Source organism: Alosa alosa, chromosome 12 (assembly GCF_017589495.1).
Source record: "Alosa alosa isolate M-15738 ecotype Scorff River chromosome 12, AALO_Geno_1.1, whole genome shotgun sequence".
In the NCBI taxonomy this organism is placed as follows: Eukaryota; Metazoa; Chordata; class Actinopteri; order Clupeiformes; family Clupeidae; genus Alosa; species Alosa alosa.
In genome coordinates, this window is record NC_063200.1 from 23859567 (window position 1) to 23887041 (window position 27475).

Here is a 27475-nt window from a genome sequence, read left to right on the forward strand (position 1 = left end):
CCACGTCTGCTCTCAAGGGACCACTTTGGGATACCTTGCGGACCACCAGTGATCCCCGGACCACACTTTGAGAAACACTGGTCTCTGAATATGATGACAGTGGTCCAGTCAAATCTTTACTGTCTATGGTCAAATCCCAGCCGAGCTATAACTGTAGCTCGACTTACCTGTGCATGTAAAACATACTGACTGACAAAAATCAGAATGAGTAAGTATAACAGACGAGGTAGCCCTGTGGACACACAATATTGTTGGAAAAATTGAGATGTGTGAAACACTATTTGACTGAAATGGTAATCAGAAATAATTTGTTAAAAAAAAAAGACTAAAATGTGTTGACTAAAACAGACTAAGACTAAGCTACCTTTAGTTTTCTTTTGACAAAAAACTAGACTAAAATGATGAACTTTTAGTCAACTAAAACTTGACTAACAAAAAAATGATATTTGAATGACTAAATATGACAAAAGACTAAAAAAAAGGTCATTTCGTCACAAGACTAAGACTAAGACCAGCAAGCATCAAACATCTGTAACCCACACTTATGACTCACTGGCTTACTTACGACATTGACTTACTCTCCGACCATCTCAAGAGGTTAGCTGAAGCAATCTTGTGGGAGAGCTCAACATGTTTGTGTGTGTGCCACCACCCCCCCCCCCCAAAACACACACTCACACACCGCTCTGAATCAGAATGATGGAGCTTTTCCTCTGCTCCCCATCTGACGTGGGCCAGCTCAGGCATCCCATCCTGCCCATCATGCCTGAGGATGCAGAGGCCCATATGGAGGCCGGCAAGGCAAGATCGCCAGGTCACCCTGACCATGAGTAATGGGGACTAACCACCAGACACTAGTGTGTGTGTGTGTGTGTGTGTGTGTGTGTGTGTGTGTGTGTGTGTGTGTGTGTGTGTGTGTGTGTGTGTGTGTGTGTGTGTGTGTGTGTGTGTGTGTGTGTGTGTGTGTGTGTGTGTGTGTGGAGGAGGAGGAGGAGGGTGAATAGGGTTCAAGAGGAAGTGTTAAACAAAGGTCCTGCAATACCGTCTTCTGGTTTCTTATCATTTAGTTACTCAATCCAAAGCCAACTGTGCCAAGTGTTTATGTGTCTGGAACTGATGGTCATGAAAATGTGTTAATTATCACGCATATCATATCACCATACCCCCCCCCCCATCACCTGGCCCCTGCTGCCCCAACCTTACCCTTTCCCTTTCCCACTCCCCTCTCCTCTCCTCTCCTCTCCTCTCCTCTCCTCCCCTCTCCTCTCATCAGGGGGCACCCAGAGACTCCCGAGGGCCATCGGCGTGGCCCTGGCCAAGGAGCTGATTTTCGCAGCGCGGGTAGTTGACGGCACGGAGGCCTGCAAGCTGGGGCTGGTCAGCCACTCCGTGGAGCAGAACAAAAGTGGCGACGCAGCCTACCACAGGGCCCTGGAACTGGCCCGCGAATTCAACCCACAGGTTAGTCAACGTCAAAGTGAACTTTGTGGTCAATCAGACGATCTACAATAAAGTGTAGTGCACATGCTGTCTGAATAACCAATGTATTAACTTCATGTATAGGTTAAGCATATGTAGGTATTGGGAGCAAATTCCTTGAAGAGGAATTATTTTGAAATAACAGTTTGCTGACATTTGCTCATTTGAAAGCATGTTAGGATTGGGTCAGTGTTATGATGTAGAAATAGTACTATGCAAAGTATTCCCATATGCTGAGACAACACTAATGGTACCTTATCAGCCAACGTCCTTTCTCAGGACATCTGAGATGTATGTTGTACTTTCCAGTGAATATGACTAATATGTGAATAACCGCTGTACATTTCTGCTGAATTGGTGTCAGTAGTTTTGTTTGTTTTTAGGGACCTATTGCAATCAGGATGGCAAAGCTGGCAATCAACCAGGGGATTGAGGTAGGAAACTTCATTCACTGTGGCACTGTGCACCTTGTACTCTTGATTAATTGACTTCATTTAGTGGCCATACAAAGGACTGAACTCTAAACTGGCCAGCTACAAAAGGCTATTATGTAGTAGGTGATGTCTGCCTCAGTATTTAATGGCTTCTTGTAAGGCATGATGTTCTATGCTGATCTGTGCTGTCAAAAGCAGCAGGCCCAGAGCTGTGTGGCACAACCATTTAGATAAACTCAGAGGAGGGTCGAGTCTGGTAACTAAGGCTAGGCTGGTACGTAGGCACAGAGGAGGGTCGAGTCTGGTTACTAAGGCTGGGCTGGCACATAGGCACCTTTTTCTGTATGGAGGCACATACAGCTATGCAAAAACATGCAACAATATTGGCAATACAAGAATGATCTAGGTATACGGTATGCAATATGAAATGGCACAACCCTACTGGTGACTTTGCAAAAGGTTTTCTCTCTCTCCCCTTTCCTCCCTGTCCTGCTCTCAACCTCACTGTTACTAACAGGAAGTATGAATTAGTCTAGTCATCTTCTCCCAGAAACTCCATTGACAGTGTTTCCCAGTCTTTTGGTACATTTAGCATAAACATTTTTTTTTTTTTTTTTTTTCAACAAAAAAGACATGAGCAATCCTTTCAAAATGTTATTTATACGAACTGGTTAACGTAGCTCCACAATATCTGATCAGGTCTAATTGGAAGCAATCAATAAATCAATGCAAGGTATTTGATTGTTTATACACGCCTTCGCTTTACCCACCACCATTACTATCCCATCTATGCTTTGTACACAGATATCTTGCCTCATTGCTTCATCTAGTCTGCCTTTTTTTTTTAGTACATCCATTTTGTGGCTGAGATGGTCAAAATTGGACTCGTTCTGTATTACCTTTTATAAAAGACAAGTGGTTGAAACAAGGTTATATATCTTTTTTTATTGTATTTCATTCTCTGTGTGTGTGTGTGTGTGTGTGTGTGTGTGCGCGCACGCAGCTGTGCCATGTATGCCATCGAGATATTTCTGGCACAGGAAAATGCCAAGGTAACCTATTAAAGTAGGTCTTTCAGAGTTGTTGTCATGGTGAAGGTTTGTAAGTCTGGTGGTGTTTTTAGTTTTTTTTTTTTAGTAGGTGAGTAAGTGAGCATTCACAGTGTTCCTGGAGACGCCATGATGGTGATGACAGGGTTGATGTCTTGTAGTCATAGACTAAAACAGACTTTTTAACTTAATTAGCTTCACTTAGCTTAATTAGCTTTACTTGATTTCTATTGTTGTAATGCAGGTTAGGCTATAAAAAAGAATGCAAAAACGCATAAAACCAGTGGAAGCATGTTCATCTGTGAGATGCATGAATTTGTTTATTAGATTATATTAGATTAGTTTCAACTTTATTATCATTGTGCAGAGTACAAGTACAGAGACAACGAAATGCAGTAAAGACAACGAAAAGCAGTTCATATGTTCAATTTAAAATGGTGCTTTGTTCAATTTAAGCTGTTAGCTTTAAGGGCATTTTTCCCTATTAAACCATTTGACCCAAATAGGCTGTGGCACAACTGGCTGGAGCACCTGCACCGTACGCTGGCGACCCGGGTTCAATTCCCGCCCCGTGGTCCTTTCCGGATCCCACCCCGACTCTCTCTCCCACTCACTTTCTGTCATTCTCCACTGTCCTATCAAATTAAAGGCATAAAAAGCCCAAAAAAATATATATATAAAAAAAAAAAAACATTTGACCCAAATAGGAATCTACCGTATGTAAAGGTTAATAATGCCTTCTTCTGTTCACGTGTTTGAATTGCATCCATTGTTTTTCTTTCGCCTGATGTGATGTTTATGTGGCCCCATTCCAGCTTTTCAAAAAGCAACCTTTGGCTACACAAGCCACTAATTTCCTCCAGCACAATAGCACCTTCAGGAACTCTGCCGCCCACAGTTAATTAATCTAGTGTTTGACTGTGTCCGAAAGCCAATTTGTATGAGTTGATTGAGTATGTAGTGTAGTGTAATTGAAGATGGCCCTCTAGCCTGATTTAAATATTTTCAGTGAAGAATGAGCAGCGCATTTGAACCTCCTGGAAGAATTGTTTGTGGCATTTCAAATGAGAGGAAATGTCTAATTCTATAATCCGTTTCATTTGCAGGTGGACCTGAAGACAGGTCTAGCTATTGAAGAAGCTTGCTATGCCCAGGTAAGCCTGGAAAGCCTTATGAACACACCAGGGATAATTCTAGCAGAATCAGTTTTGTTTAAGCCTGGTGCACACAGTAACACACATTGCCCACACGTAGAGGAAAACAAGGCAGGTCAGGCTGTCGCTGTAAAGGTTTAGTCATCAGATTGCAGTCATTTTTTTGTGTATGTGAGCGAGCGAGTGAGAGATTGGAGGAGGGTGGACACGCATGCATGAGCCCAAACTAAAGATAGAATGGGATTTGTTGACTGGTCTCTGTTGTTTCCAAGGTTATTCCGACGAAAGACCGTCTCGAGGGCCTGGCCGCCTTCAAGGAGAAGAGGCCCCCACGCTTCAAGGGAGAGTGAGCGGAACCGACCGGAGGCAGTCAAAGCCCCTTTCCCTCTCCAGCGAGCGTCTGTGTATCTCTCCATCACCACTATTGTTATGGCGACAACGTTTGCTAGTACCTTCAGCCAGATGTGATGGAGCAGCCAGACCACAGTTTCCTTCTCCCAGAGGAGGGGGGTCAAGGTGACGGTGTGGCATTGTTGAGGGTTGGGTGGGGGTTGTAATTCAGCCTGAATGATTCAGGCAAGGGCAATCCTGCCTACTAACTTTTAGATAGTTAGAGGCCTAACTCTTTCCCAAAAATTCAAATGTGGCACTTTAAAAACCATTTGTCACGTATTGTGTTTAATGCAGTTTTGGCCTTAAAATGGTGCAAGACATGGGTGGGGGTGTCCCATTTCGAAATTATTAGCATCTAATATGCTACTGCTAGTTCTTGTGAGAGAAATTAAACGCAGAGCTACTAGATCTGTGATAATGAACTATGTGATGGTTGCCTCTGTAGATTTTAGGTACTTTGAGATACATGATTTCATTTATGTGGGCCATATTGTCAGAATAGGCATGACTGTGAGAAAGGTTGTACTTGTAAACCATATGACTTTTGCATGGGTTCATATTATTTAAATGTCAGTTTTCCATCTTCATGAGTTGCCTTCCACTGCCTTTCAAAATACTATTCCATTATACAGTATGTGTGTGGACATTTGATCCAGATAATATTCCAGAAAGCTAGTGCTTCCTTAAAAGCATTTTTGTCAAGTCGAATGACCATATTCTGTACCAATGTAGTTCTACTATACTGCACCAACTACCCAACAAAGCAATGCACTACTTTGTGGATATGTACTTATGAATGGTTTGGGAAGAATTGTATCTTTACCAAAAAGTTTGTAAAACGCCTCAATAAATCATCAACTCTACTGTTCTGGAAAGCTTTCCTCATTCTTACAGGCCATATGCATTATAGGGTTGTTGTAGTTTATAGGGCAATGTCAAGGGCAAGTAAAATACATCAAATAGAATAATTAAAAGACAAAGTAGAATAATTAGCAAAGTTTCAATATTTTTGTTGCACTCCTAGCCTCCAGTTTGCCAAGGTCTCATTCTCTCATTGGTTGTATAAGATTAATAATGCTGATTTGACAGTAGGGTGTATCCTGTGGGCATATTGTTGACATAATAACCATCATTGCTGTTGTTTTGAATGATATTAAGGTCACACCTGTGACAGAGCAGCAATTCTTCTCACAAAAGAGAAATGTGACTCCTTCTGTGACCTACCAGTCATGCCTTTGTTTTCTCACCATCTGGAACAACACATTGGGCAACAACATTTGACTCATTTTCAAAACAGTGCTTATCATTTAAGGGAAATGGAGAGACTATAACAGATCATGACCCCCACTCCTTTTGCTAGTGTGCTTTTTTTTGTCAGTATTCCTATTGTTTTGCACATTTGGTAATGCCAGACTGGTAAGCAGTGGCCCATATTCAGCAGAAGGCTGCGTTTCCAAACAAGCATTACTAGTCCAAGGTGGAAACCACGCCTCTAATTCAGATTTAAAGAGTGAAACTTTATTGTCCTCAGGCGCAATGTTATCATACATCTGATTATTTATCAGGTGTAGTAGAGGTATTTATGTGTAGTAAAGACCACACTGAATCTGATTGGTGACATCCTGTTTCAGGGCATCAACAGTAATGCTTTTGGTGCCAACTGAGTGCTCCTGCGACCATCTAGCTATCAATCACTCCCACGGCTCTGAGCCAGGGTGGTGTTTGGCATGCGTATGGCAAGTTAATGTATAATGATTGAGCCAGTGTAAACACTGGCCATGTGTTTTCCACTTAAGCTATCCCACGCAGATTTTACCGAACATGATCATGATGGCCACTGCCTCACCATGCTAATTTGAATATTGTGCCAATAAACATGTCTTTCAGGTTTGTACACTCAGCACAGGAGCTGAGAGTGCTTGCTGTTTCTAAAGAGTCATGTTCCTACGTATAGCTTGTGAAAGATGAACGTGGTCAGGCTTTAGTTCGAGAAAGTAGGTTATTGAACAATAAAAAGTAATAGAGACAAATTCAAACAAGGATTCACATGCTCACATAATCTGTGTGGAGTTTTTATTTTCTCTTGATGTAGCTTTCTGGAAAAGCCTACATTCATGGTACAGTATGTGCTATTGATACTAATGCCTGTTTTGCCTAATTGCTAATTGCAGTGCGGTCACATATTAGGTTAATACGACCACAGATCACCGGGGAACATGAAACTTGGTGGTCCCTCCGTCACCTGGGCCAAAAGTGTTTTTTTTAGCGAATAACTCTCCAAACTAACTTTTTGTGTAACATTGGTCTCAAGGAGGCCCGTCACATCTCATTTGTGGTGTAGCGCCACCTAGTGAAAGTGATTCGTGTAGGATTGTTACTACAATCTGGACGAAGTTCACGCACCAAGATTTGCCACACGTTCTAAAGTTTCATTTGGCTCCCTCAGCCAAATGGCTGCCAATGGCCAATCGAAATTCAGTAGCCAAAACAATTACACACACACAAACACACAGACTGGCCACAGGTAAACCAAGCCTAAGGGGTCAGAGATGACAGGGGCCCAGAGTCCATGAATACCTTGCAAACAGGGGCAACATAATTATTTTCTGCTTAGAGAACAGCCAAAGTGTGGCAGGTACAAGAAAGTACACTGGGTAGTTGGAGTCACTTGCTGCCAGTGATGGGCAGTAACGCGTAACGCGTTACTGTAATCCAATTACTTTTTCAAGTAACAAGTAAAGTAAGGGATTACAATTGCAAAAACAGTAATTAGATTACTTTTACTTTCCTGCAAGCAGCCTGCGTTACTGCGTTACTAAACCGTGATTTTGCCATAGACAGTAAAAGAATTTGGGATTTTGCCATATGGATTTTGTGAGACTAACTCCTGACAATGATGTAGGCTATAGCTGCCAGATATAGATGTAAACAACAGACACACGTGTGCAAGACATGGAGTGCAGGAGAGAGCGCGAACATGGAGCATTTAATTCATTGCAGTTCAGACATTAAGAAAAAAACATTAACGCTGTACACTGTTCTGGGAAGAAAAATGTTGTCTACAGCGAAAAATTACACCTCAAATCTGAGCAAACACCTAGCAAGCCGGCACAGGAATGTGAAACTCATTGAGAAACCCCCAGATCCCGACATGACGGCTGCAGCAACAGGTGAAAATAGAGGACGTCGCGGGTTCCCTGTAGCCTACTGGCCCGTTATAACAGGTGCCAGGGCATTATAATATTCTGGCTGCATTCACTGTGATTTGGAAAATGGGCAAAAAAAAAATAAAAAATATATATATAATAAATATAATGTGGTCTTTGCTTTTTGTAATGGGGCTGGTGAGTGTTGAAGTCTTCAATAATTCGTTTCCCTTAAACCAGCGTTTCTCTACTGGGTCGCGGAGACATGCCAGGTAGGGCGCGAAAAACAGGAGTTTTTTTTAATTATTTTTTTTATCTGTAGCCTATTCCCAGGTAGCACCCGATGCGCAATGGACTCACTGTGTTATTCATAGGGAAGCGCTCGTGTCAAGGCAGCGTGAGCGCATGTTCATGAATCTGCAAGCACGTTCACTAATGAACATTTCTTGGAGCTGGCCTATCTTTGCGATATATTTGGAAAGCTCAATGAGTTAAATCTCCAGTTACAAGGCAAAGACAAGCACCTACCTCACCTAGCAGATAAGATTACTGCATTCACCAAAAAACTTGAGGTATGGGACAGGCCGGGATCGCAAACAGTATGCCTTTGAGAATCAGTGAAATCGCTGAAACGTCTGTTTCGGGAGCCACTCTTGTGATCCCATGTATTAAACAGTAGGCCTACATCACATCCCTGCAAAGTTTATTTCAAAAATATTTCCCAACCAGCAGTGCTCAGTATGACTGGATTATGGATCCATTTAATGCAGCATGTTGGTATTTCATTGAATATATTGTACAATGCTGTAAAATATTGGCTTATGCTTCCTAATACTGTATGTTGCTGGAAAACAGAAATATGTGTGTTTAATTTACAATGGCACATTATGTATTAATTTATTATTATATCTGCAGCACCAGCTGATTTCAACTCTGCTGAAGAGGATATATTTAGAACTTGTCATTATTTCAATACATTTGACAATTTTAAGTTTGACCTACCACTTTCTTAGAGTGATGAGGGGCAGGTGGGGCTCGAAAAGGCCCCCTTGATCAAAGTGGGGAATGAAAGAAAAAGTTTGAGAACCACTGCCTTAAACTAAGCATTTACATGAAGCACAGTAGCCTATGCCGATTGAAACATATTACACTCAGGTAGGTGCTACCAGGCTCATCTAAGCTATCACTTTTAATTGCAAACAGAAAATGTCTAGCTAGCTGTTTATACCAACTTAATATCATGACTATTGCTAATATAGTGCCAAATGTGGAGTTTGTGGACTAGTCATAGGCTTATATTTGAATGGAGCTGATCATTATGAGAGTTGTGTAGATGCTCTTAAAGTGACAGCGCACCATTTATAAATGAGTTAAACTGCATCAAATTAGTAGTATTTCTTAAGAAATATTTTAAACTAACAGTTCTGCTTTGGGCACCAAAATAGCCAGCAGCGGCACTGCACACACACAGTTCAAACACATACTCTTCTTGACATTAGAACAGCCTAAATGTGGCATGCAACAGCATTTTCTGTTTTGGTAAATGCATTACTCCTCTCTGCACTGCAATTGTTAAAAGATGTAACTTTGGTTTGGACTTTGGTTTTAATTTTATTTTTTTGCTGTATTTTATTCACATCTATTCGAATGAAGGAGTATACACACCAAAAAGTTAAGATTGAAACTAATAAAACCAAGTTTTAAAAAAGCGTATTCAGGTTGTGTATAGCTAGTGTGTTTTTGTAAAGTAACTAAGTAAAGTAATTAGTAAAGTAACTAATTACTTTTGAAAATAAGTAATCATGTATTATAATAACTAGATTACTTTCTTGGATAAGTAATCAGTAATCAGTAACTAATTACGTTTTCCAAGTAACTTGACCAACACTGCTTGCTGCACACATACATGCACGCACACAAACAACACAGGCATATACACACATAAGCACACACACGTACACAGAAACATGTATACTGACATACATTTAGGGTGTCACCAAAGTATCCTATCTCTTTTTTCAGACTTGTCTTATGTAAGTAGTCACACACACATGGACACGCACACACTCACACTCTCTTTCTTCTCACACACACACACACACACTTGAACTTGATGTTCAAACACTTCAAGTAGTTCCGACTGTGTATATTTCTGGTCCTGGATTGTTTAACACTAATTAAGTAACCGAGGTGCTTGGTTACTTGGATGCTTACAAAGAGTTTCAGGAGTGAGGCATGGATAGAACAAGGGAAATGAGCTTTACTTCCTTTGTGTAGCAGCCAGGTGGCAACACCATGTGGCGGTCATACCATGGACCTCTCTGCAGTTCATCTAGTCTAGTCCTTTATGCTATTCTGTACTTTCCCTTCGAGAGATCTACACAAGAGAAGCTGCATTCCACCGAACAGGGCGGGCCTGAGATGGCTATTCATTCTGCCCCCGAATTCTGCCTGAGCCAGGAAGTGGCCTGGCAGTTAAGACGTTTAAAGCAACATTCCACAGAATTTGACTTTCTTCTCATTCCCCCCCCTTTTAGGTCACATTTTCAGCCCGTGGGGTGGGGCTGGGGGGTACTGGTGAGTGAAATGTCAGTGACATTAGTTTAAAAAGCTCACAAGCAGTTCATTAAAAGCGCTTGCGAGGAGACAACGAGGGAAAGAGTGCTTAGTTGGGTCTGTGTGTGTGCTTCGGCTAGACGCACACACGCCTTTTCCCCATGATTTTGTTATCTTTTGACTGAGCAAAAGATAAACAAACACAAAAGACTCCCTCGTCATGCCAGACAGAGAGAGAGAGAGACAGAAAAGGAGGTTAATCCACTAACCTCTCCCACTTTGGGGGAGGCGGGGGGATTTGGTGGGTTTCCTGTGCCTTGGGAGTTTTTGGGAATAATTAACAGAAATGATGTAATGCTGATTCTATAAACTCAGGCAGGAAGGAGCGTGCCAGGTTGAATAAGCAACACACACACACTTTTTTTTTCACTCCACACACACTCACTTGGTTCGTTGCTTAGTCATGTAAGATTTGTGTTGTTTCACTCAAAGCAGTCTTATCTATGAGCTCGGAAATCGCACAGACATGTTAGAGCACTCTGACTTGCCTCTGTGTGTATGACTATTAGACTGTATGTTTGAACTAATTCATTGCTTTGCTATCTCAGGCTCTTTGAAGAGTGTCGACTGAATCTTGTGACTCACATGTGTGTTTGAAGTTCACTCCTATATTGAGTGTTGTAAATGAATTTGAGTGTGTGTGTGTGTGTGTGTGTGTGTGTGTGTGTGTGTGTGTGTGTGTGTGTGTGTGTGTGTGTGTGTGTGTGTGTTATCACCCAGCTTTACATTTATAGTCCCTATGATAGATGACGAGACGTGAAGGTATGTTTGTGCTGCAGTCTTATTGGATAGGCGTCACACCAAGCCAGTGGAAGAGCACAAAAACATCTTGTTTTACTCATTTACTGGAGTTCTCTCTTCAATCTTGCAGTCGCGCATGCGCACGTTATGGTCTGTAGAAAATCTGCAAATATATGTCATCACTCGTGTCTGCACTTGTAAACTTGTGAAACAAAGCTCTGCTGTGTTCGCACTAATTAGGCATCCTGATAGAGGTGGCTGTTTCTTTATCACATTTCTTTACAAGTCATCTCTTTCCGACACACAGTTGTCAGATAGAAAGAATGTGTGTGAGTGTTTTTGAGTGTGTGTGTGTGTGTGTGGCATTAACCCAGTGATTTACTGGTCTCTCCTTTATCGGGGAAGGAGGCTACAAGACAACAGTGCTATTCTTATCGCTGCCTCAGATGGGGCCCACAAGCCTACAGGGAGCAGACAGACACTGCTGCTGATCTGCCCCATAGAGCACTTGGCCCGCGGAGGCATAGAGGCCGAGGCGAGTGCTGACGGTGTGTCTGGCTCTGGCAAACGAATCCTTTTGTTGCTCTTTCTATGTGCGTGCTTGCGTGTGTGCGTGTGTGTGTGTGTGTATATGTGTGTGAGAGAGAGGGAGAGAGAAAGAGAGTGAAAGAGAGAGAAATCAGTCCATGGTCAAATGTTGTTCGAATAGGAGACTCCTCGGTCCAGATGTACTGTAGAAGTTGTGCGTGATCTATATTTAGGCTGAGGTGTCCTCTGTAAGCCGCTGTTCCCTCTTTCAAGGTAACAATGCTTGTGTGGGTTTTAAATGTGCTTTGACCTCTTTTTCTGATAAGCCCTCAATATCTAGAGCATGTGCATGTGAGTGGGAGAAAGAAAAACACACCCACACGACTAGGGCTGTGGATTATCTCTCTTTACCCCTCTTTAAAGTAAATAATCGCCATAAAAGTAAATAATCGCCAGGCCTTGATATCTGTGTAACACCTTGCATTTTTCTGTTCCCACAAGCACCTGCATGTCTTTTACTGTAAGAGCAGTTATGTGAATCACCCCCACCCCACCCCACCTCACCCCTCCCAGCCTCTATTTCCAACAAAACATACTGCTCAGTATGCGTTTTTTTGTGTGAACTAAAGGCTCAGACATTCTAGAGGTTTCCATACAGTGGTTCTGTATGTTGAGGTCTAGCCAGGCTGAATGGGTGAGCTCACTTCCATGCTGCGGTGCACTCATTACATTTCCCACGCTTCCTGACACTCAATGAAAGAGAGAGAGAGAGAGAGAGAGAAAGGGGCATTCCACATTCCAAGACTATATAGACATACCACATTTAAACATACCAATCACTTGGTCTCCCTCTCTTTCATTCTATCTCTCACTCTCTCTCTGTCTGTCTGTCCCTCTCTCACTCCCACTCTCTCTCTCTCTTCCCCCCACCTCCCCTGAACATACAGTACACACAGTCAAGTATGTAGACATAAAAGTGGAGATGTCCCATTGCATAAAAGTAGTCTAGCTTACAGTTGAGCTCCCTGTGTGTACACACACCCTCAAACACACACTTACACACACTCACAAACTCACTCTCACAGACAAAAGTACACACAGACAGAAACACACACACACACACACACCCTCTTGCACAAAAGGCCCTGGCAGCTGAGCTTGTGTGGGCCCCAGGGCTGGCATTGTGGAGCTATGTGCAGCATGGCGCAGCTCCTTGCCAGCGCTGACGAAATAACTCACATTCCTTCCTGGAATAGAGAGGGGCCATAAAAACTTAGACTGACCTCCTCCTGAGCACACACTAATGATAAACATTTGTGTGTGTGTATGTGTATGTGTGTGTGAGAGAGAGAGAGAGAGGGGAGAGAGAGTGGGTCATTGTGTGGAAGAAAGAGAGTGTTTGCGTATTTGTTTGACTTAAAAAGTATGTGTGAGTATGTGTATGTGTGTGTGCTTGAATGTATGCATGTGTATATGAGAAACATGTATATGTGTGTCACACAGCAGAGTAAAGGGCATGGCGTGGAGAGACAAATAAAGTGGCTGTGTATACACGTCTGTAAAGAATGTGCGAGCGACGTGTGTGCATGCAGGAGTGTTTATCCAGATAGTTTGTACAGTAAATAGAACCATGGCAAACTGCACCGATGAAGACGTGGATTGGCCTTGTGGGTAAGTGTGTGATTTACTGAGCCAAACACTGCAGTCCTGCAGTCGCTTTATTGCGCTGGATTCCTCCTCATGGGAAAGTGTTACCAGGCAGACGGGAACCCGGGCTTAGATAAGTGTCAGGAAGTCATTTAAAAGTCACCACAATGTGCTGTTACAGTATATCACTAATCTATTGTGTGTGTGTGTGTGTGTGTGTGTGTGTGTGTGTGTGTGTGTGTGTGTGTGTGTGTGTGTGTGTGTGTGTGTGTGTGTGTGTGTGTGTGTGTGTGTGTGAGAGTCCTATATGTAATGACTGCTTTGGCAATACAACTGCCTATTAGTCATGCCTATGAAACATTTTGAAAGCGGTGCATGTAAGGATGCATGTCATTTCACCTGGAAAAAGTCATTATATCCGATTGTGCTAAATTCTTAGATCAGCAATCATCAGTCTTGGGGAGAGATGAGAACTTCATTACGACTCAAAGGATCAGTTTGTTGTTGTGCTGTTAGTTAACAACATGTTCTGCCATGTTCTAAGGGGGCATGTCTCTGCACATGGGTACTTCGGTACAATCAGCAGCACCTAGACAATTGAAAAAAAAAGATAAATGTATAAAATGTAAAAAGACAATCGTCATCATATTAACTGATATAGTCGTAAAACGTAACCAACAGTTTTGTTCACTCCACATTTTCTGAATATTGTAACAAACTGCAAAGTTGTCTCAGAATGTTTTTTATTGAACCAACACACTTAATCACATGAACACCATTACACAGGTAACACATGCAATACACGGGGTGAACACATGAGGTACAACATAAAGAAAGACTGCACAAGCTAACACATACATGACAAGGTAAACGCAATTACTATCACTAAAACCAACATCAACATTACACACACACAAACACTGCACAGCACCATGGGAGCTCACATTCATAACCAGCTAGGCTCAGTTCACTACAATATGCTATAAAGTGTACTGTTAATATGATGCTGCAACTTAATTACTTAAATTATGTTAACACAAGGATCAATACTAAACACTACAGATCTGTTATACAAATATTTAACCTTATACTGATGACATTTTTTTTCCAGATATCCACTTTTTATTTCTCTAATTAACTGAGGTTTATACATTCATTTTGCAAAATTTCTTCAGGTATGAGGTAAAAAAAACATGGGGGCTGGCTATACATGGGAATTCTGATGTACTGATGTAAGCAACGGTTCTGAATTATTGGGCAATTGGGCAGTGCCCTAACAGAAATTTTAGGTTTCTGGTGAACAGTTGCTTGAATTTCCCCTGGGGATCAATAAAGTATCTATCTATCTATCTATCTATCTATCTAGTGGCAAACCTCTTTATTGCCAGAACTTTATTGGAAGTTTGCCTATATTGGCCAACATTGGCAAACTTCTGGCAATATTTTCTAGTGAACTCTCCCACAAATCACCTACACATTGGCTGCAAATCTGCCGGAAAGATTAAACAAAAATGAATAATGATATTTCAAGAAGGGTTTAATATTCAGGCCTCATGGAACAAAGTGCTTACTCTGATTGTGAAACTATAACTCCTGGGGTGGTAAAGTCTACTCACCAACTGAAGCGCACTCATGGAAATGGACCCCTTCAGATGACATGTCAAACACAAACACACACACACACACACACACACACACACACACACACACACACACACACACATAAACACATACATTACTTATGGTTTCATGTGAGGTCAGCATAGAGCCGTTGCCGTAGGTGTGTGTGAATCACTCGAGTGACTCCATTTCAAATCACTCCTCGTTCCATACTAAGTACTTTTGTGAGGGTGGAAACTGGAGACAGGTCAAGTATGAGTGGCAAACGCGTTATTGGCTCAAGGGCCCGCACAGAGAGCTGGAGAGAGGCAACTGCTTGAATGTACGCCTGGGTGTCATTTACCACCATGGGGCTTTTGATTTCAGGGTGTGTAACTGCACCGTGTGGTTTTTGTGTATTAGGGGAACTACTGTATGTACTTATACTGTGTGTGTGTGTGTGTGTGTGTGTGTGTGTGTGTGTGTGAGGTGAGTCACCAGGGCCTCTTGCAGGAGTGGCAGAGAGGGCAAAAGACCAGCTGCTGCTGTTTTGGCTGAGGTCAGTCTGGAAAAACTAGGGGGTGGAGTAGGGATGGAGTTCTGCGAGGAGGGGGCCTCAAACCCTGTAGCGTCACGTTCCAGTGTCTCCGTGACGACCCTGACTCTCTTCTTCTTCCCTCCTTCTCTATGAATCTCACTCTTTCCTCCTTCCCCTTTCCTTCTCTCTCTCCTTCACACTCTTTGAAGCTCATTCGCTTTTTTGATTATCTTCTTTCTCTTTCTCTCTCTTTTTCTCTGTTCCCTCCACTCCCTCACTTCCACCCCTGTGCATCCTACAGCAGTGGGCAACAGCTGCTCCCAGCCTGTACGTATGCTCTCTCTCTCTATCTCTCTCGCTCTGTCTCTCTCTCTTTCTCTATTCTGGGGCCTGGGCGGGGGCTAAATATAGGAGAACGTTTCAGCACAACCTCTCTAGGGCACGTGCCGCTCTCTGCTCCACCCCAACACAGGGAGAGGGAGCGACGGAGAACGAGTGAAAGAGGGAGGAGGAGGAAGAGGAAGGGGGCTGTCTGGAAAAGGGGAGGGGAAATTCAGCAACTCTGGGTCCCGCTGTTGAGTAATAACAGCAAACGTGTGATTTTCAAGGAAGCCTCCTTTCTTGGAAGTGTGGATGTGGCAGTGTGTGTGTGTGTGCGTGTGTATGGGGGTTCTTTCACATGTGTCATGTGAATGTATGTGTCTCTCTTTCTCTCTGTTTTCAGGTCAAATGCCTGAACTAGAAACTTGGTCTCTATCATGTGTAAAGCATAGTCTTCAACAGACATCAGTAGACTTCAATCCAGTGTGGTGACATTATTGTGTTTTAATGATAATAAATTACAGTCTCTCATTGATGACATTGAAATAAATATTTGAATAATCAGACAGAAAAGAACTTAAGTAATTAGAAAGTGAGGCAACTGTTTTCACAAATGACTTTTGATTTAAGTGGTAAATCATGAATATTTTTTTTTTTTGCTACTTGTTTCCATGGCTTTTGGGTAACTGCATTTACAGCTTACTGTCAGATTTGGATAAAACCTGGTCACGTGGAGCGGCTGTCCTCCCTGCACCCACAAGACTGGACAAGAGTGGACACCAGAATCAGGCCAAACCTCCCAGAGTCCGTCTCCATGGGTGTGTGTATGTATGTGAGTATGAGCGAGAGAGACAGAGCGAGAGAGAGGGGGGAGCGAGAGAGACAGAGACAGAGAGAGCGAGACTGACAGAAAAACAGAGAGAGGGGGAAAGAACAGATAGGGAAGAGATAAATGTGACTCTCCTCTTCATGTTTCCTGTACAAAGGAACCATTCCATGATGTGACATAAAGACACCCAGGAAGTCGCTCAGTTTGCTAACTGTTATACGTACATAACATAAATAGATATAATCACATTAGCTTAAGTGCCATTATACATTTTAACTGCAGTTTTATAGCACAGTAATGCATTACGGAAGCATCATGAATCATTAACAAAGAAATTACAGAGGCATTGCAGGCCAGGGTTTATGAGTTCATCATAATGACAAATACCCTGACAAAGAAATGGCTCTGACCTTGTATCACCACATCCAGTAGAACTTGCACTTTATACCGAGTTGAGTAATTTATCCCCGGTTATTATTCAAGAGCGATGCCGCTTGACCATAGATTTTTATGGCTTTTTGTCGCTTGCCAAAATGTTTCATAAATGTGCGAATTAACTGAGCGTTGCATGCGTTTTACGGTTGTCTGGAAAGTTACTGTTCGGCCGGCAGTGGTCTTGTGACATAACAAATGCCATAACTCAGACAAGAGCACGATGTACAGGGTAGGAACAGGCCTAGTGATCGCAACACCAGTAAGATCACAAATGTTGTATTTTGTGTTTTTGTTTGGGAAGGCTTTAGATTTGCACTAAACAGCCACTAAAAGGGTTTAGATGGGGGCACTGTAACGCAAGAGCGTACAGCATCTCTAGCACATTTGAGTCGAAGAACCCACAAGGACCAGAGTTCGAATCTGACCCCTGGTCATTTATCAATCTCATTCTCAGCCCATTTCTCTTTCCAACTTGCTTCCTGACACTCTACACGGTCCTATCTGAATAAAGGGAAAAGGACCCAAAAATATATAGCCCTACTTTAAAAAGGGTTTAGATACAAATCAGAGCTTAAGTATAGCTGATCTTATCAAGAGATCTGCTTTAATACAATGAAATCCCTCCTTTCAGGCTTATGGATACTTTTATCACTTTAGAAAGCAAAGTAGGTAGGGGAGACCGGGTATGGTTGTAACACATTTTTCTTCAGCACCTAAAACTACCATTTCTTTTAAAGCTACAGTTCTGGAACTTTTTGGCAAAGTACCCACATTTGTCTACTACAAGTGGCAACCATTTAAATCTCTTCAACTATATTACAGAATTTGTGAGATTATGACAAATACAGTGTGTACCTTTGTTACAACCTACCCCACTACTGGGGTAGATTGTAACACCTATTGGGGTAGATTGTAACAGGTAAAAAAAAATGCAGAAAAACAATGGAATTCCATTTGATATACTGATTTATTGCATAAACAGGGTACACAGGGTGTGAAAATAGATTCACCAACATATTGTATACCATACAATCCGTTCTTCACATAGAGAATGAAGATCATATTAACGTTTTAAACTAAATATAAAACCACAGTGTTTATACTTTTTGTGTGTGTATGTATTTGTGTCTCTCATGGAAGAGAGAGAGGGCTGAACAGTCACACACACAAAGATGAAATTAAACAGACATTAAATGGGTCTACTAGCCCCATTCCACAGGTTTTAACATATTCAAAAATTGTGTTACAACCTACCCCACCACTGTCATCCATTGTTTAGCTAGCTGTATTAGCATGGTGCTTTGACATTAGCAAGAGAGAGCTACACCATTCTTTACTAGAGAAACTATTGTTTGACCTGATGTAAACTCATACAACTGTATCTACAATGGTAAAAACACTAGAAAAAAATAAATCTAAAAAAAAAAAGTTACTTTCTTACCTCAGATGTTGAATTTTTCTCCTTACTCCGGGATAAATGGCACTAACAACTTGAAAATGTCCATATGTGATCGTTAAGGAAGTCTGAGCAGTCAGAAACTGTCACATGGCTCATATCTTATCCCTGATTGGTGGAATTGGTGATGTTACAACTCCCCCCATGTTACAACCATACCCGGTCTCCCCTAATGTGTTTGTTGCCTTTGCTTCTCCACCTGGGGGGTTGGGGGAGGGTGGGTGTGCGTGTGGGCAAGGGGCGGTGGTGGAAGCAGCAGCTTCTGCTGCACGTGTTGCCCTTCCTCATGTCTACACGTGTGTGTGTGTATTGAGGTAAAGATGTGTTGCCTAGCAACGACGCGCGCAAAGAGTGAGGAGTGGGATTGTATGCCCAGGCTTTTTTTTTTTTTTTGGAATGACGCAAATGACAGTTTGTCATCACACCTCCGGCTATAAGAAAAAGACGGCTATAAGAAAAAAAAAGGAAAGGTGGGCATTCAACTGTCTTGACCCCGTTAACTTCCGACTTTCCCATGAGTTGTTTTTTTCTCTCTTTCTGTTTTTCTTTTCTTTCTTTCTTTCTTTGTAACATCTAAATCACCCAGCATAATATGGCTTCAGAGACATCAGTGGCTTCACACGTGATGATGCGATGCTTGAAATATCCTCATTTGCAGTAGAGAAGAAAACCTGTTGCTGAGGTAAAAAAGAGAGAAATATAACATGTTTTGAAAGAGAACAAATGCAGTTAGAAAGTGAGTCAACTGATTTAAAAATGTACTTTCAGTGGTGAATCACAGAGGAGACTTTTGTGCTAGTTATGCTTTTAACGGCTTACACGGCTTACTTGTCATGTTATTGCAATGTTTTGATGGCACCCCAACTAGCCTGGAGAGTAGAACTTTAAAATGTTACTTGAGCTGCCATCATCACTGCCTACTGCTTTTGCATGTGTATTTAGTAGATACAATGAACGCTTTCATCAAAGCATGGACATCACCATACAACCAAGAGATACAAAAATGTACCTGCTACAAAGAACATTTGAAGCCATTGTATTGCACAGTATTTTAATGAACAGAATTCAAAGCCTCTGAATCCTATCCTTTGACTTCCCTAAGTCAACACAATGCTGAATGAGGTGTTAATGACACATCAGCCTACTACAATAATCTCACTTAATCTTAAGTAATATTAGGGACTATGTAGGTTGGTAGGTAGGTAGCCTACACCTGTTGATGCCTTTGTGAAAACAGGGATTGGTTGGTTATATATTTCTGTTTACAAAAGCGCATTGACTTATTTAAAGAACAACTGCAGTTCAAGAGCAACCGTGAGTCTATATTTGGATGATAATGAGTGTAAACTTTCATTGGGGACCAAAACACCAATCATCCAATCATCGGTGCAGTTTTGAGAAAGACTGGAAAATGCATTCACAACTAAATATAGCTTCAGGGTAGATTCCCTAAGTCAAAGTAAATCACTCTTTTAAGCCATTAACTATTCTGTGAATAACCTTACTGTTATTTAGTTCGCTACCATCTGGTTAGAAGAAAGTCTGTACAACAATTTGTAGGCCTACAGACTTCTAACAAGATGGCATTGCCTGGAAGAAGAATTTGGGTAATGCACTGACTGCACAAACAATCCTTTTATACCCTTTCTGTACACTTACAAGTTCAAATCACTTTGGTTTCGTCTGTAGGCTATTGCTATTTTGTTGTGAATAGGCTTCATTTTCCGTTTTTACTCAAACCTACTCCAGTTAACGTGTTGGTCCCCAATGAAAGTTAACACTCATTGTCTTCCAAAAACAGACCATAGGTTGTTCTCAGACCGGAGTTGTCCACATGACATTAGTGTTAAATATTCAGCTTCAACTGGCCTTCATATTAACATTGACTTGCTGACTGCAAACGTAGGCCTATCAGTTTTTAAAGAGCAGCCGCTGCTTGATCAGTTAGGCCTACTATCTGACACCTCATAATCCAGGGCCTAGGCCTATTACACCAAAATAAGTGGCTCAAAATCAAACATTACAGTTGTTCATTTGATTTACGACACGTTACAAGCCTCTCTTTACAACAACCACGGTATCGCAGCACTCTCACACCAACACTACCGATCACAAACAGTTAATGACTGCACATGCTCCCCGGGTGAAGCAGAGTGTGGGGTGGGTGGGGGGAAGCACAGAGAGCCTCGTTCCATTTATAGCCCTCCAGTTCATTAGCCCCTCTATCTTGCACGCTTCAGAAACAACAACCTCTTTCGCTGGACAGTTCGAGGCACAGGCAGCCGCCTCATTAAAAACGCATTAAAGTGTAATCCTACGCACTCCCGCCCTGACCTTTACACTGAATGTTGGGATCCGATTGTTATGAAGGTGATATGTTCCTCTAAGCACGCACTCTTCTCGGAGACCCTCACGCCGCTGGATCTGGATGAGGCCCGTGTAATTAATGAGAGTTTGTTTATCTGCTCAACCTTTCAGAGACTTCACCCTTGAGAAAGAACGGCCATGCATGGGTTTAAAAAAGAAGTAGGCCTAGGCTAGGTCAGTAGAGCTCATGTAGACCCTCTAGGTCTTGACACATAGAAACATTTAAGCAGACCTTCAGTTGAAAATTGGCATACATATGAAAATGCAATTATATACATTGGCCATTGGCAATAATTAGACCACCAAAGTATAAAAATGAACACATTTGAAATGCCTCTTCAGATATTTCCCACTGTAAAGGCCAATGTCTCAAAGGTCCTGCCCCTGAACCTTGCATGTAAGCCAACTTACTACATAAATACACAGGGCATAAACTCTCAGAAAACAGTGTTCACCAATCAAAGACACATAACACACATTGACAATTTTTACTTTGACTTTGCAAAGTTGAAATGCATATAGTTATCATTTTCTTATAGTTTTCCTTGCGTGGCCTAGGCCTAGTTTGTGGAAACACGAGCACTCAGCTGTATGTAATATGGTTATGGACGAAACATCAGCTGCTGGGATCAGGCGTGGGGCACCAGTGACTGACACTGCGGCCTCCATGAATGGAATGTGGCATCATGCAGACTGTGAACGTAAACAGCTCATCAACTGAACATTGTGCCAATATGGAAGTGTAGGCCTACTCATCCACACTAATGCATCTCTCTCTCTCTCACTCACACACACACACACACACACACACACACACACACACCACACATAAACAGTAGCTGACTGTTTACGCTAAACTCTTAAACCATGTTGACTGTTGGGTAACTTTGGTGCAGTTGCTATCAAAATATCTATGTAATCATCTTGGATCTTGTTGCAAGTACTCCCATATCTTATGAAGGGTAAATGGATGGTGTCTGAAAAAGCCTTACTTAATGCCTGAAATGGACCAAATCAATGAATGACTGTGCCAGCCTGTAAAGTCTGGTCTTCTTATAGGTCACTTCAGCATTGTGATTTTTTCAGCTCTTCCCGTCAGTTTACATTATTTTTTGCCATTCTTCATCCACTGTTCTTATGGTCGCTGACGTCAGTGAGATAACAACTGAGTCATCCACATGGGTCTGCTGCTAATCCTCATCCAGCGGTTCAGTGTGTTACCCCAACACCAAATACATTGATTACAGTTATTGTAAGTGCATACATTTGTTTTTTCAGTGGAAGGAGCATGGGTATGATGTTAGAAAAAAACGAGTTTTTACGAGTTGAAAAATAGCGCCTGTGTAAGAGGGCTATATCACCACAGCACGCGATATACCGGTATACCAGTCCAGTTTGTTTAAAGTCACAGCAGCTGTTTGCAACACGCCTAATTTTAGCCACCGTGAGTGCTCTGTTACTCTGATGTAAGGCCTCTCGCGCACATCAGGCAGCCATTGTGCTGAAAGCAGCTGGAATGTATTGGCGATCATCTGGCAGCTTGCCAAGAGACGAAACCTAATCCCTGCAGAACGGGGCGTCCATGTACCTCCCAACTCACGTGGCCCTCCAGTAGCCTAAGTAAGGAATGTTTGCGCGGCTGCCTGCCGGTGGGGGCCAACCGGTTCAAAACCTCACCAATGCATGTGTTTGTGTAGGTCTGGGTCTGCATAGTGTAGGGATGTAAAACAGTCATACTGCTTGCCTAAACAACACTTTAATGTTTTGATGTTCTTAGTTACGAAATACAGTTTTAACCACAGTGAATCATCATAGATATTTTGTTAAATATATTGTTAGCAGTGTGCTAAAAATCGAAAAACTCATCAATGACTACCAACATAAGATAGGCTACTTTTGTTCTATGTTGGCTTAGTAGTTCCTTAGATTGCACAAATAAAGACACGCAAAACCCACTCATTTGGCATAATTTACACAAGAAAGTGTAGTTTTGTATCACAAAAAAGAAAGAAAATTATTACTGATTAGTAATGTAATGGGTGACCCTTGACTATGTTTTTATTCTTGTGCTTTTAATGACCACAGGCCACAATAAACAGGGTCGATCAAATACAGATAAACATAATATAGTAATGTGAAAACTGGTAAACACCAGACCAGTGATGTGGGTTAATCCCACTGTTGGGTGTGGAGAACACTGTGTTTAGCAGTATTATGCAATGGACCTTGATTACCATGGATTACGGAACACTCTCTGAGTGGCAGGCAGCCATGAAAAACAGGCTCTGTAGGCTTTAGAACGCTCTCTCTCTCTCTCCCATAGCTTATTTGGACCTTCCCACTTCCTGCCCTTACTGGCTACCCGCCAGTGGACTTCACCCAAGCCTTTGGTTCATTGTTTTGTTTTTGCCATATTTATTTTTATTATATTGGTGCAATGTTATGTGATGGATAATATCATTGTGTGTGGGTGTGTGAGGGGTGTGTGTGTGTGTGTGTGAGTGAGAGTGAGAGATTTATGAGGGCATGGCTGTTTGCTAAAGTAGAGATTAAAAGGCTGTTATGACAGACAGCCACCGTGGGCTAAAAATGTTTAATACAAGTGTGGACAGGAAGTTCTTGCAAAACCTCATAGTTACTTGCTCTTTCTCTCTTATGGGTAACAAAATACTTGTACTGTCTATAGGCCAATGGCACATACTATTGTACTATTGAAATTGTTTTATAAGGTGATGTTTGAAAGGGCCATGTTTAGCCACTGGGAACATAGCCTGCTATGATATATCATATATGAGGGCTCGACCATGGCAACAACATCCGTTTCCTGTCCATAGTTGTTACAGCACTGCTGAGGGACAGGAACATACCAGACTGGTGAGACCTATCGGTTGGTTTTTGTTTACTTGTGAGAGAACAGTTAGCCTCAGAGTGCTAAGAGGCCGACTTGCGTAAGTTTCCTGCATCCACTAAAGGCCTGGTCAAACATTAATCTCCCAAATATGAGGAAGTCTGCTCTGTTAGGAAAACAGTGGTCAACATTTTACAAGGACTATAGGCCAGTGTTGTGTTGGGTGTCCTGGATAGGCTATGAGACCTAACCACTTAGGTCGAGGTTTGCCAGTGATCAAGCATTTCTGTCTCTTCTGAGAATAGTTTACTCAGAAGAAGTGAAAAGAATTTAGCATGAGAACAGAGTTATTTTTGTGGTTTGTAGCTTTGGTCGATGACACTTTTACAGTTTTAGCCAAGTTCTTTACTGGTGCAGAGTCGCCCCCTAGTGTTCAAATAGATACCCATTAAGGGGCTTCATCCCACAGGTATAACAAGCTATAGATGCACAATAGTGGACACTAAATCGGCAGGTACTGTGCATTGTAGTTTGTGAACATACAGTATCTTTTATCAACAAAACTGTACAAACATTAAAGTAAGCATGTGACGTCTCAGCTTAACTGTTATTCTCTGTTCCTCTACTATACAGTACCAAATGCTTTTGGCTTTGCCACAAATCTGTACAGTACACCTGTAGATGTGTGCACACAGATTCAGACACTTAGAAGCGAGGTAACTTTTTTGACATGCAGGTAGCTCTTCATTCCCAAAAATCTTCTACCCACAATTCCCCTAGACCCCTTAACATCATCTTCTGATTTAGGGATGGTTGCCAGGTCAACCATCACAACATAATCTACATCCTCCTTCTTAAAGACAGAGAGCAGTCAAAATAATATATTTAACAGCTATGGTTAGAATAGCCAACTATTTATCCTTTTAACATAGGCTACCCACTGTAACCAGGATCTACAACATTCGTATGGGCCAACCTCTTTTCTTTTTTTAAACAACCAAAAGGAGCTACAGGCTGCTGTGAGGGGTACAGGAATGGCCTATAAATGAGAAATAAAAATGAAAATCATAACATGACGTGTGTGTGTGTGTGCGCAAAATAAAACATACAAAGACAGTCCATGTTTATGTAGTGTAGTCTTTGTAAAGAGAGCTTGGATTGGGCTTGGATAACCTCCCTGAACGGGTGACTACAGATTATTGTGTCTGTGCTGCCTCCGCTGTCGTGGGGGGGATGTAGGTCTCAGGTGTATGTTGCAAGTGGTGACTGTTCCTCACATACGTGGTATCTCCAGCCTGGACTTCAGCAACAGCTCTCCCCAGCTCTGTTCCTAGCCTGTCGTATCCCCTGGTTGTCTGCATTCTTACCATTTGTCCTGCTTGCAATGGCACAAGTGGTTGTGCTGACTTGTCATAGTATGCCTTTCCCTTCTGTCTGGCACAAGATAGTGGATCCGTGTCTCCACCTACATCTACCACATATATGGCCTTCGTCATGGGGATAAGGGTCTTACTGTGTGTACACACCGCCGCCGACTAGAGCTGCAAAAGAAGCTCTGGCTGCCGGTCAAGGACGCTTGTCAAAAAGTACGGGGAAGCTTTTGACGCTTTGGTCGCTCTGACGTGGCAGCATTCTATGTTGCTGCCGTTAGCCGCTGAACCGCGTCATAGCTCATTACCATAAAGTTGACCAACTTTCAACTTTTTGCTTGACGCTCTGGTCGCTCAACACGCCCAAAACACCGCTTCTTGCAGCTGAGAGAAGCCGGCTTCCATTGAAAATTAATGACTTCCTGTATCTTTTGCAGCTCGGTGGCTGTGTGTGTATACAGTTAGTGTGTCGAGAAACAGGCGCTGGGCAGGTGACGGCAGTCCATCTCTTGGAGTGCTGCATAGATGTCATGCCATGTCCATGCTGTGCGCGCCATGGGGCACATCTGGAGACTTCACCTTCCATGTCCTGGTAGATACTGGGCCAAAACATGGTTTCTCTGGCCCTACACTTTGTAGCCTCGAGACCCGGGTGACCTTAATGCAGCTGTTTGACGTAATAGTGTTGCCGTGAATGGGGAATGATGAAGCGCTGACCACGGAGCAACAGGTTGTTGTTAGATGTGATTTCATCTCTCATGCCATAGAACTGCCTCAAGTCTTTGATGAGTCAGGCCAACCTGTAGTGATGATGTCCAATAGGCGCCTGCACACGGGGTCTGCCAATGTCTCGCGTCTGAGCTCCTCAATTCTCTTTGAGGAGAGTACCTCCACTGTCATGACATCATAGTCCTTGTCCATTGCAGCCCGGTCTGCGGAGGGCAGGCATGCACGGGAGAGTGCATTTCCGACTTACAGCTCCTTGCCTTTTTGTAAATGACATTGAGAATGTAGCGTAATTTAAGCATCATCCTTTGAAGACATGCAGATGCTAGTTGCAGTGGTTTTCACAAGATAGTGATGAGAGGCTGATGATGATCTGTCTCAACAGTCACAGGCCGGCCTTATATGTAGGCGTGGAATGTCTGACAGGCATAGATGAGGGCAAGTAGCTCTTTCTCTAGTTGTGCATAGCGGGAATCCGTCTCATCATTCATGTATTGATGGGGCAGCCATGGCCTACTGGTTAGCGTTTTGGACTTGTAACTGGAGGGTTGCCGGTTCAAACCCGACCAGTAGGAAGCGACTGAAGTGCCCTTGAGCAAGGCACCTAACCCCTCACTGCTCCCCGAGCGCCGCTGTTGTAGCAGGCAGCTCACTGCGTCGGGATTAGTGTGTGCTTCACCTCACTGTGTGTTCACTGTGTGCTGAGTGTGTTTCACTAATTCACGAATTGGGATAAATGCAGAGACCAAATTTCCCTCACGGGATCAAAAGAGTATATATACTTCTACTTATACGAACGCCACTGGTTTGCCATTCTGCAGACAGATGGTAAGGGCGCTGTGACTTCACTGCACTGTGGCCCGGTATGAACTTGAAAGGTAGTTTGTCATGCCCAGAAATCTTTTGATTCTATACTTGTCCTCCAGGGGAGTCATCAGGCGCACTGCAGCAGTCTTGGCAGGGTCCGGTTTAATGTCCTGGTCAGTGAGCAGGTGGCCTACATATGAGACCTCTGACACTCGGAAACGGCCTTTGTCCGGATTTAGTTTAAGGTTGATGGCTCGTATTCTGTCAATTACCTGGCCGAGACGCACATCATGCTCATATCTAATGCGGCCCCAGACCAAGATGTCATCGACCACAATTGCACAAGGTAGTCCTTCAAAAAGCTGATCCATAAAACTATACCTCTGGAAGACCTCACTGCCTGTGGATATTCCAGCAGTGGTCAGCTTTGATGACTCCTCACTGAGTGGCACTTGCCAGAAGCCACACTTTGCGTAGAGGATGCTAAACACTTTGGCCCCTGGCATGTCAGCAATCACCTGATCTACAGTTTTCATGGGATGATGCGGCCAGAGGGCTCTGTTGAGGTGGACAGGGTCAATGCACAGTCTTATGCTACCATCTTTCTTGCATGTGGCCACCATGGCCGATACCCACTCAGTGGGCTCCTGAACAGGCTTTAAGAGCTCATTCGGGTGAGCTCTTCGATGAATTTGTCTTTAATGGCCAATGGCACCCGTCTGGTGGCACATATTGTGGGGGTGCACAGAGTTGTCCAGGCATATGTGGTACACTACAGATAGTTTGCCTACAGTGCCACAATCGAACAGATCTTTATACTCTGTGAGCTCTGGGGCCTCCTGTTGGTGAGTGTGCACATTTGGTCACGAGATGCACAAAGCCTAGCTTGACGCAGTGAAGCTCGACAATGCTGCAATAAACGCTAGACAACGCTACGTTACTCGAGGTAAACACAAACCGAAACGCATATAGCTCGTCTTAGGAGGAACTTG

General features: G+C 42.8%; 1 protein-coding gene and 1 long non-coding RNA gene across 2 annotated transcripts in view; one reads left to right on the forward strand and one right to left on the reverse strand.

Annotated features, from left to right (window-relative positions):
- auh (AU RNA binding protein/enoyl-CoA hydratase) overlaps positions 1-4629 on the forward strand; it is a 32127-nt gene extending 27498 nt beyond the window's left edge. The window contains exons 7-10 of the mRNA XM_048259619.1: positions 1274-1461; positions 1863-1913; positions 4069-4116; positions 4389-4629. Coding sequence (XP_048115576.1) covers positions 1274-1461; positions 1863-1913; positions 4069-4116; positions 4389-4466 — 365 coding nt within the window. The 3' untranslated portion in view covers positions 4467-4629. The remainder of the gene's footprint in view (positions 1-1273; positions 1462-1862; positions 1914-4068; positions 4117-4388) is intronic.
- The window catches only part of LOC125305025, a 45416-nt gene extending 26916 nt beyond the window's left edge, over positions 1-18500 (reverse strand). The window contains exons 1-2 of the long non-coding RNA XR_007195320.1: positions 18351-18500; positions 13587-13776 (exon numbers count right to left, since the gene is read on the reverse strand). This is a non-coding gene — a long non-coding RNA (uncharacterized LOC125305025). The remainder of the gene's footprint in view (positions 1-13586; positions 13777-18350) is intronic.
- Positions 18501-27475: the final 8975 nt, after the last annotated feature.